This window comes from Falco rusticolus, chromosome 7 (assembly GCF_015220075.1).
Source record: "Falco rusticolus isolate bFalRus1 chromosome 7, bFalRus1.pri, whole genome shotgun sequence".
Taxonomy (NCBI): domain Eukaryota; kingdom Metazoa; phylum Chordata; class Aves; order Falconiformes; family Falconidae; genus Falco; species Falco rusticolus.
The window spans coordinates 55,495,042-55,506,497 of record NC_051193.1 but is presented as its reverse complement, the minus strand read 5'-3'; the positions used below and the strand labels follow the sequence as shown (position 1 = coordinate 55,506,497).

Below are 11,456 nucleotides of genomic sequence, written 5' to 3'. Positions count from 1 at the left end.
CCTGCTATGTAAGATAAAAATAGATTTATGTTTAAAATACATTAACTTACCACCCCCCATGACAAACACCTGACTGAAACCGTGTATGTTTTTTCCTCACTCCTATTTTCTTATGGTTTTCTATCACGTAAGAAAAGTCTTCAAGAAAAATCTTTGTGTATCATCAAGACCCATAGACAAAGTGTACTTTGAACCTCAGGTGAAAAGGAAGAATTTTCTTAACAAATACCCTTGTTAAATGCAATACTGCCCTGCTTCTGTGTGTTCAACAGATGATGGAAGTTTGTAGTCTGGCCTGTGATGGTGTGAAGCTCTCCAGGTTCCCTCAAAATGGGTGAAAACTCTCTTCTCCCGATTTCCCATGTTCCAGTCTCCTCCTTCCTTGGGAAAAGCAGCCAACCAACAGTAGTGTGGGAATCGGACACATTTCTATTGCCAAGGGAGCTCGCCCCATCTTTTTCAAACAGGAAGCGAGAACAGCTCATCGCTGCTCCTATGGCACCGCCAGTGCTGGGAAGAAATCCCAGTTGCAGGAAAAACCAAAGTGGGATTAGACTTGACGGAGAAGGATCTTGGAGAGCAGCTGCAAAATGCGAGGAAGTACATGAAGAGCCAGGGATAATGAACGTGCGTTGGGGAAATGATGCCTCTTACAGTAGCACCACAGTATTTTACTCAATAAATTTCGGACAATGAGAAGTATCAGTTGTCAAGCATGCACACAGAGAGCAGGCAGGAAGAAATCAAAATCCAACCGACAGACAAAACCGCAATATAATCTTTTATTATGATCTAATTTACTTGATGGTCTGACTCATGATTTTTTAGTCCTCGGGGTTTGCAACACCGCTCCGCTTTCCCATCAGATCAAGCAACACATTTACCTTCCGAGTTCCTGAAAAGGGATTTGGGTTTGGTTGCTGCTGCGGCTGGGTTTCACCGCTCACCTGCATCAACTGCAGCCGCCCCCGCTCCGGTGTGCCTCGGGAGAGGCCAAGCCGGGCTCTCACACGCCCTCCCGTGCCATCGCTCACCTCGAGCCACTCAATTTACAAAGCGAAGGAGCTAATGACAGGACGGCTCCCTTCCCGAAGGGAGCGCACCCCGTCCGCAGCGGGGCCGGGGCCAGGACCCCTCCCGGCTCCCCTCCAGCGCAGACCCGGGTCACACCGCCGCGCCTCCGGCTCGCCCTCCGCCCGCTCCACCGCCGCGCTCCCGCCGGCCAACAGCGGGGCGGGAGGCACCGGGCCGGCCACAGCGGGCCGGCAGCGGCGGGACCCCCCGCCACCGGCTCCCAGCGGGCTGCCCCACGCTTAGCGGTTCCATTCACTTCGGCTTACAACAAGTAGTTGAGAGCGTAAGCCCGGCCCGCTGGCGGAGGCGCCCGGCACAGCCCCCGCCGACGCTCAGCCGCCCGCGCCCCGCGGCCGCTGCCGGGCCGGGCCCCCTCATCCGCCAGCGGCCCGCTCCCGCCACACCCCGGGCCGACCGACCCGGCTGCACGGCGGCGGCCCCGGGGGGTCTGCGCGGCCCCGCGCCGAGCGGGGGCCCCCGGCCGCGCTGCCCTTGCGCGCCCGCCCGGGGCCGGGGCCGGAACCGGCGGTGCCCGGAGCGGCAGCGGCAGCGGCCGCCCCCCGCGCGGCGCCTGCCCCGCGTCCCCCACGCAGGAAGGAGGGCAGCGCTGGGGCAGCTGGCGTATCCCTCCGCGGCGCTGTGGCGTGCGTGCGTGTGCGGCGGCGGCTCCTCGGCAAGCGCGTGAGGCAGCGCCGGAGGGGAGGGAACTACTTTCAGGAAACTCGAGCGCAGGGCAGCCGCCGGGCGCCGCGGTGAGGGCGGCGGCGCGGGCCCGTCCGGCGGCGGGCGCTGGGTCAAGGGGATTACTTTCTTCCCCTCGCGGTTCCTTCTTCTCCCTCCTCCCTTTCCCCCGTGGTTATTTTGGATCAAGCTGTGGCGGCGGAAGGAGCTTGAAGTCAACGCTTCCGCCCAGTTTTCCTGTGAGGAGGAGGCGGAGGCGGCTGTGAGGAGCCGAGGCGGCGGCGGCCGCTAATGGAGTTGCTGCCGAGGAGGGAGCGCCGCCGCTCAACTTCCCCGCGGGCCTTCTCCCTCCTCTCCCCTCGTCCTGCGGCCGGGGGCTCCTCTCTCGCCCTGGCAGCTCCTCTTCCCCTCCCTCCCCGCTTCTCTTCTCACACAAACAGCCGTGACGCATCCTCTCTCTCCTCCATCCCCCCCCTTCCCACCCCCAGGCTGGTTTAAAACGCCTCCCTCCCCCCCGTCACCAGCCTTCTCCTTGGGGCCGGCTCGTCCTCCCTCCGCAGTGTTCGGCGTCGCTTTGGAGGAGGTGGGAGAGCCCGGCCGAGCCTCTCTGCCCCCCTTTCCCCCACACAACTCCCCCCGCGCCTGCCCCGGCCTGTGCCGGCTCCGGTGTCTGGAGGAATTTCTGCCGCCGCCGCCTGCCCCGGCTGGGCGCGGGAGGCGGGCGGGCGGGGAGGCGGCCGAGCGGCGGCGGCAGCAGCAGGAGGAGGAGGAGAAGGGCAGCAGCGAAGGCGGCTGCAGCGGGAGATGAGCTGCAGCGGGAGGACGGTGCGGTGCAGCTTTTTGCGGCGGGGAGCCCTCCCTTGTCTCCAGCACTTTGTTCCCCTTTAACTGGGAGCAGCTCAAGAGCGGAAGATCCGAGGTTGTTGCTGCTGTTTCCACCACTACCTTCACCATCATCATCTCTAAAGACAGGGGAAATAACGCTCCGGCGCCGGACTACAGGATTTCGTGTTTCCAGGATAAAGATCGCTCTCCCCCCCCCCCCCCCCCCCCCCGCCCCCTCTCCCCTCCCTCTCCCTCACTCCGCAGCACTGCCCGTGCCCTGGCCGGGGGCGGCAGGCCGGGGGGGTAACAATGGTGAAGTTTCTGGTGAGTTCTGGCTGCGCCCTGGCTGCGTCGGTGCTGCTCCGTCTCCCTGTCGGATCGCGGTGAGGAGAAAATGAGCGAAGAGACGGCGACTTCTAACAACGAGTAAGCGGCCGTCCCCCCTCGCCGCGGCGGTGCCTCTCCCCTGCGCCCCGGGATCGGGCTGGGGCTCGGCGCGTCCCCCCGGCTCCGCGCCCCGCGGGGGCCTTTGCCCGCGCACGTACGTGTCCTGGCCTCCCCGTGCGCGTACTGCGCATTTCTGCTCGCGTACATGGAAGCCCAGAAGCTCCCTCTTTGTGAAGGAGCTTGGTTTAAAAGGGCTGCGAGCCATCGGCCAGAAAAGCGTGGTGTATTTAAAGCTCGGCAGAAAACGGTGCAGGTAACGATGGTGTCTTGGAAGGGGAGGATGGGGTTTGAATGCCCGAAGTGGTATCGGCACGTACCACCTCTGATAATATCCTATTACTTGTAGATATTTCACATGGAAACTAGTGTGTGGGAGCTTCATCCTGCAGGAAACTGCTCCTGAATTTTAATTGGATGAGTCAGTCAGTGTAAATACAGCTTAAACCTACCCTAAAGCCTTTTTTTTTTTCCACCTCCCTTTTAATGAGCACTTGGGACTTAATTTTTTTAAAAGAGGAAGGGGACAGTTTAAGGATCTCTTAATATTTTTAATGTGACTGGTTTGGAGGAAATCCAAAGGAGAATGTGTGTGTGCGGCTGTATCCCCCTGCGTGTAATCTGCCTTTGAAATACGTCTTGGGTCGGAGGAGATAAATATTTGTCAGAAAACATACGAGTTCTTTATGGCATTGAAAAACGAATATGAAGTATTTTGAAACTTTTCCTATTACCGGGAAGTTTAAGGTTGATCGCTGCAGCCTCCGAGCTTTAGCGTTACGATTTGCGATGTCGGTGTTTGCTCAGGCTGATTTTATGAATGATGCGGGTGACGGCCGCGGCCATGGCGCTGGGGAGGGAGCGTGCGCCCATTGTATGTGTAGGTAGCGGTAGGTGGGTGAGGAGCTGCCGGGGTCGGGCGGCTCTCCTCGGCCGGAAAGACGGATTTCCCATTTCGCTGCCTTCCTCTGAGCAAAGCCTGCGCACCTCCCGTGCGCTTCTCAGAGCACGGCGTTCGGCTCCCCGAGGAGCAGCGCAGGCGGAGCCCCGCCGGGGCGCGGAGCCCCGCAGGGCAGCGGAGCAGGGCCCCGCGCTGCCGGCCGCGGAGCGGGCTGGGCCTCGCCGGCCGGGAGCCGCTGCGGCGCCCGCGGGGCCGGGAGCCGGGGCCGCCGCCGCCATGTTTCCTTTTTTGTGAATCGCTCTCATTTGCATACCACAATCTCCATTCATAAAAAAAAAAAAAAAAAAAAAAGGCGAAAAAAAAAATATCGCCGTCATCACCGCTGACCTGCGGCAAAACCTGCCCTGCGGAGTGCCCAAAGCGGCTGCTCCTGCGCGAAGGAGCAGCCTGCAGCCAGCGGCTGGCAGAGGACGGTCTCTGGGACCTGCTGTATTAATATGTGCTGCTCGCTGCTTGTTGACACAGTTATGTGGGAAATATCAGCTCGGGGAGGTGCTGGGAGCACGTGATCCGCTCCATTCATAAAATACCTGGCTGTCCATTCACAGTGCAGTACAGTGTCTGCATTCAGCAGCCTCGCAGATCAGACCTGCATGGGAAGGGAGAGGCAGCCAGGCCGGCAGGTTTATCAGAGAGGGCTGCAGAAAGAGGGCTTGTGGTTGCGAGCATGGGAAGTTACCATGAAGCTTGGGGGGTGGGGGGTGTTGGAGTTATCTTTACGGTTTGTGTTTGTCTTTTTCGTGTAAAGCAGCATTAGTTCAGAAGTACCTTCTCCACTGTACCGTCTAACATTTCAATAGGGAAGAGTTTTATTCAGGAAACGCTGAAATATTTTCCCCTCTAGAAAGACTGAGTCAAAAATAAAATACTGAAATTCCGATTCATTATTATGAACGTGTTTTCAAGACAGTATGTTAATCCATTCTGGGTAACTTAGTCTATATCTGCAGTATATCAACATAGTGTAGAAGGAAGTCAGGCATACCTAATGAGACATCTGAAAACGTTGCCTAATACAAAATACAGGTAGCAGTGAGGACAATTAAATTGACAGAAATCAGCAATGCAGTTCATTTTTGTCTGTTTACTTTGAGAATTTTACAGTACATTAGCTATTATCATTTCTCCTTACCCTGTGCCGTGGCTGAAGAGAGAGAAATGTCTAATATGGCATAAGCTGTGCAGAGGTTGGTGTATTATGTTTGATTTTAAATATTTTGAAAATTTTCAAAAAATAAAATCGAATTAAACTTAGTGATGAAGGATCCCTGAAGCAGGCAATGGATTTGTTGGATGTAACTGTTTTGTGGTTGCCAGTGTAAAAATAGTGATGTTCACTGCTCATGAGCACACTATTTCATTATCTTAACAAATCGCACTAAGGTGATCCTTAATTATACATTTGTGGAGTGGAGGAGGCTTTGTTGTTAGTGCAACCTAAGAGAATACCTGAAAGGTTACAAATCCTTACTTAAGATGAGGAAGGGAAGCTCACATACAGTATTAGGTTTGAGTTAATTCAGTGTTATAAAGCTACATGTGTGTAACCTTACAAAGCACTATAAACAGTGCTTTTTCTCAAATAACAGATTTTTTTTTTTACATTGGTTATTAGAATATTAGAAGAAATGTAAGAAAAATGTTTCTCAGTTTCACTTGCTTTTTTGGACAGCATTTTTGGTGAGGCCAGAGTCATCGTTCCTCTTTGGTTGATTTTGCTCATAGCACAAGCGTGTCACTTTAAATGATCAGGAAATATGATTGAAACTCCAAATGAACCATTTGTGAAAATAGGGCAGATCTAATATATGATGGATTTAAATTTGTAGAAGTTTACTGTGTTTAATTTTATCAGTATAATTGATTACATCAATGGCCTTGAATTCATTAATAAATCTCTTGGCATATAAGGGCAAATACGGGTACTTTGCAATGCATTTTGTGTTGTTGTGGCTACCGGGAATATTCTGGTAATTGAGCTCAATTATTTGATTATAAAACTTCATTTTACGGAATAAGATATAAATATTTGTGGTGTCTAGAGTTTGACCTCAGATGATAATGTTAAATTCTCAATGGTGGTGGGAAGGTTTAATTAAAAACTGCATTAAGGACTAGTAGGTTTCTTGTCGGTCATGAACATATGGAAGACAGCCTTGTAAAATTGTAATTGCCACGGATGAATCTTTCTTGGTGATTTTTACATTTTTCTTGTAATTATATTATTGTATTTGTCAGTTAGGTGTTAGTTAAATGAGAGTGTTTCTGTATCTCCAGCTAATTATTTTTTTTCCCTCCAGTGTTTTGCAATCAGTGTGGTCAGCATGAACACAGTGTGGTGTTCAAAAATACTATCAGTTTCTAAATGAAGGAATTAGTAGGATTTGTGGACTCATGGGTTAACTCACTGTTCGTGCAACAACATAATAATGTCAAAGCAGACAGGTCAGCAAGCACTGTACAAAATTCCTGTTTTGGTGGAAGATTTTATTGCTGTCTAGAAAAGCAACTCATTTCAGTGTTAGGTAAAACATAATAATTGTTACATTATATATTCCCCATTCAGTAGGGATGAATGATGACAGGCTTAAGATGGAGTCTGAGTTACTGCTGTTGAAAAGTAGGAGCACTGCTTATTGGCTTGTTTACTTTCCTCTGTATTGCAGGTGGCCTCTTTTTCAAGGAATGCTTGTGCTCTTCAATTATATTCAGAGTTGTTTTCACATACTGTATTTTTACAGATTCAGACTGCACATGCTAATTTTTTGTCTACATAAATATAGGTAATCTTATACTGTTTTTCCTAGATAATTTAATTCAAGAGATTATAAATCAAAGAAATACGGAGTGTATACTAATGCAATGTGCTTAGCAACATTTGGATTATGGCGTTATAAACATCTTCAAGTGTTGATTTGAAAAAGCAAAGCTGAACTAAATTTTTAAAATAAGATACTTACTTGATATGTTCATGTCTTCCTTCAATGTTTATGAAAATACTGTTTATATTTCATTTGTGCTTCAGAACTCCTTGTGACTCTTGAATGGGTTTGTAAACCCAAGTCCTGAAAGTTGAACATGAAAAATCATCACAGAAAGTAAATCCAACTAGTTTGCTTTTATTAGTCATGGGAAGATTTTAACACTTTTTAGCAGGCTAGTTTTCTTTCTGCTATTGTAGTTATATGTAGACTTTAGAATTCTTCATCTTTTAATGTAAGGAATTTGTAAAAAGAGGCAAGACATTTATTTTGAGGAAAGCAATGCTTCTAAAGCAGTTGATTATATGAAATCATTGCAAATTTGATATATTTCCTTTTGGGGGAATGGTTCTTTACAGAGTCCTGGGGAGGTTTTTCCAGTCTTAGGAACTGCTTCTTGCTGTCTCTTTGGCTTTATGTTACATGACACTGTTTTGAAGGTTAAATGTAATTTTGCGTGTTACATAATCTGGGAGTCAGGGCGGGGGGAGGGTGTTGTTTATTTTTTTATTTATTTTTTAAAAACAGGTTTACCTTAGCAACATTCCTTGATTACTGTGGGACTGAAAAAAAAAAAAGTTTTCTGGATGTTTCAGCATAACTGGAGCCAGTGCTAGTATTTGAATTAAAAATTAAAGAATGTTTCCCTTGTTTGTTCATTTAAAGTTTAATGTTCTTGAAGTGTTAAAGTGACCGTCAGGATGTCAGCGTATTTTTCAAAAGTGGAGACTTGTCTTGACAGGATCAGAAGTCACAGGATTAAAGCCAAGGGCATTCCTGGTGGTTTTTAGGCTAAACACTGGTATTTTTGTTTGTTATTTACCCACTTATGTGTGTATCTGGAGACATCATATGCATTGGTGATGACCTGATGGAATATGACAAACACCAGAAACAAAAAATACTTTTCAGAATATTGACACAAGTTTATAAAGGAAACAAATGAAGTATTTTGTCTTTTTTGGTTTTTTACTTCTCTAACTCAAAAAAAGTAACTATGGTATGGCATACAAGGTATGTTGTCTTAAATGGTGATGTTTTAATGTTTAAATGTCTGCTTTCTCTCTCTTCTCTCTCAGTTGGAATGTGTTGCAGTTTCCTTAAAGGAACTTGCAAGACAATCTGGGAGTTGCCATGTTGTTGAGGATCCCATTTCTTTATGGATATATTAAAAACGAGCTATCTTGCTCTGTTCTAATGTGCAACAACAATTAAGTGAGCAAATTTTAACTAGCATAGTTTGCACAGTTACTGAATGGCTGAAATTGGTTGTAAACAAAAATTAAATGGTCTCTGAAAATAGGAAATTTGTTCCTCCTTTCTCTCTCTTGAAAATGCTCCTTCCTCCTTTTGAAAGCACTTCTAGTCATGGAGTGTTTTATTTATTGTTGGCGACTAATGTGGTACAAATATTCCAAATTAAAATTGAATAAGATGGAAACATATTTGCAACATTTTTTATACTTTGTAATACTTTGTTAGGTGTGTTTTCTAACCAGTCGTGATATTCAGCAGAAATAATCTTCAGTGATGATTGTTTTTTGAGGGGGGAAGGGAACTGGATGCTCTTTTGGTATGCTGTATTAACATAAGTTTTTAGGCTTAAGACAATAAAATACATACTTTTGTTGTGCTTGCTTTTCCTGTACTGTGTAAGAGAAAAAAAATTGTTTTGTCACTAGTCCTTAGGCTATAATCTAGTAAAATCTGTTGGCTGGCACTACTCCCTGTGGTTTTCTTATATGTGAGGTGGTATCATTTTTTATATAATTAACATACTTTATGGTATATGGTACTAGAGCAAACATGGTATCTCTCTCACTTGAAAAATATCTGTAATAGGAATCGGTCTCTAAGACGGTGGTATTGAACAGCACTGGTAGGAAGTAAGCAGATATTTTAAGTGCATGTGTTTTCATATCTTTTCAAGCTTAGGTTTTACATAATGTTAACGCTGATATCTGTGATATCAGTTTGTTAAAATACATTCATTCATTTATATTCAGTGCTTTATAGTTACTGTTTTTCTCCTATGTATATCAAGAAAGATTTTTTTTTAAAAAAAAAGACCAACAAATCTTTAGCTGTGCTAAGGGACAGCAAATGTGCATTAAGTGCTTTGAATACTAAAATTATTTATAAATGTGGCTCTGATTAAATAATAACTGGCTAACTACACACAGTTGCAGGCCCTAATTCCCAGTGCTCCAAATGAGGTGTGGAAAATAAATTATAATAATAAAAAAGTCTCAATATAATGACGATAAATGCATCTGTATATGCAAGGAGATCACAAGCATTTTTTCCTTTTAAGAACTCACTGTCACATGACAGTAAATACTTCAATTGAACACTGGGAAAATAGGCCATAGAAACTTGAGCAGTGACTGTGCTGCATTCTGCATTGCTGCCTGATACCAAACTTCCATTCAGAAGGAAAATATTTTTCATGGTGCCTTACACAAGAATGCACCAAATGTGGTACTGCTGAAACATCTAACCATCTTAACAGTGAGGTGGTAATGATCTCTCGCCTCTCCCACCCCCCGTGTATTCATTCTTGTGTTTGAAAATTTTGACTACTGCTGTTTGTGATGTTTAGTTAGGTGAAGAAGTCTTGTAATCCGTACTTCTGCTACAGCAAGTCAAACACCTGTTCAGAACCCCTGAAGAAATTCTGTGAGCTGATGTTTGACTTGAATGGTTTGCGAGAGCAGGCATCATAACAACAGAAGAGTTGTCCTTTTTTCTCCAGAAAAATAGTATTGAATAAATAGATCTCCCCCAAGATGATCTGACAACTGTTGAAATTACCCTTTTTCTTTGAACTTGTAACGATGAGTTGCAACACTAACTGAAATCTGTCAAAGCAAAAATGAAACTGATTTATTTTGGTTTCAGTAATGTTAAATGCTGTGAATAAACAAGCATAGCAACAAGAACATAAAGAATTTTATTAATAAAACAAATAATTACTGAAAGCTACTGTCAGGTTTATTAAAAACTGTTTCTGAGACTGCCTGCCTTGCTTAAATAAACCCAGAAATGGTAAGATACAACTCTCAGTGAGGATGCCTGCTTGGGTTTTTTTCTTTCGGAAATTGTGCAGAGCTGTTTTGGTGGAGTGGTATAAACCATGTGGGCAGAAGTGCTTTCTCTAACCTTTTGAAAGGATTAAGGGTAGTGAAAGATGGGAGTGCAGAGCCTGTTCTGATTTAGGAATTTTTATTTAGCTTCCTAGGAACTGTTCAGCCTGTGATGTGATAAAATACTCTGTGCCTTAGGTATTTCTGTGCGTGGTATGCTTACTCTTGGATCCCAGTACAGCATGCCTTAATTTGAAGCCTGTGATTGAGGCCAGTATACTTTGAGCCTTAGAAAGGAACAAGTTTTTGAAAGATGTGAAGAAGCTAATTCAGGATTTAAAGTGGGAAATCCTGTTTGTATGTTTGTTTTTTAAATCTATGTAAGTGGCTGTTCTAAACCTGTATGTTTTTAAGCACTAGTTACTGTTGCTAATCACTGGTCTTTGCTCCCTTTAGGACCAAGAACAGACTGGAAGTTTCCTAGTAGGGTAGACTTGGGATAGATAGGTATGTTTGCACACTTCAGGAGGCAATAATCTCAAGTTCCACTTGTAGTTCTAATGCTACTGATCTGGGCTGTCAATATTCTGCAAAAAAATGTTGTGGTTGCTTTCTCTTACTTTAATTTTGCAAGATTTTAGGGGGGAAAAAAAACCCAACCAAACTGTAGAAGAAATTACGATTGCTGGTACCAATGGTACGTAATGAGTGTGCCAAGGGAATGCAAAGTTGTAAAATTAAATGTTTGAGAATTTCCAAACTTAAGAACTGAGATTGTTTGTGCAAATATAATCAATGTGGCCAGAGGGTATGAATTTTGATGATTTTGATAATGAGACAGAGCCAGGAATATATTCAGATTGCCTGGGTTCTGCTCTCAAACCTTCAATACTAGGAGATGCCCATTTTCTTTTTTTCAGCCCCTGCCTCATTTGCTGTTCATCCTGTGCCGGAGAGGAGGACTGCAACTTCTGATCATGCACAGGTGGTGCTGTGTAATTGAGGACTGCATTTTAATAAGTGTTAAAATTCTATAAATACTAACATTGACAAGTAAAGCAATGTTTTAACAAGTTTCTTAGGGAATTTTGTTTGTTTCTGCATTTTAGTCTGGTTTTAGTCTTTAATCTTCAGATTTCAACTCTGGGAGTATTTCAGATGTTGGTAATGTTGCTGTAATTCAATCCAGACCTGTAGTGTGCTGTTCCTTATACTTTTTCTCCTAGAGTGATTTACCTAATCCATATCTGAAAGTTGGGGGTTTGGTGTTGGGTTTTTTCCCCCAGTTTGGAAGCACTCTCTAGCGTACTAAGAGAAATTGTTTGAGGGAATAACACATTTGTTACATTGAACTGCTTTTGGTTGGTTCTTTTTAAGGTGATCACTACATCTGTTGTCATGCCA

General features: G+C 45.3%; 1 protein-coding gene across 4 annotated transcripts in view; it reads left to right on the top strand.

Annotated features, from left to right (window-relative positions):
- Positions 1–1,849: 1,849 nt before the first annotated feature.
- SPRED1 (sprouty related EVH1 domain containing 1) overlaps positions 1,850–11,456 on the top strand; it is a 59,626-nt gene continuing 50,019 nt past the window's right edge. For 3 of the 4 annotated variants that reach the window (XM_037394225.1, XM_037394227.1, XM_037394226.1), the window contains exon 1: positions 1,853–3,006. In XM_037394225.1, coding sequence (XP_037250122.1) covers positions 2,975–3,006 — 32 coding nt within the window. In that variant the 5' untranslated portion in view covers positions 1,853–2,974. Of the gene's footprint in view, positions 3,007–11,456 lie in introns of all 4 variants that reach the window. The other variant, XM_037394228.1, reaches the window with a different exon arrangement.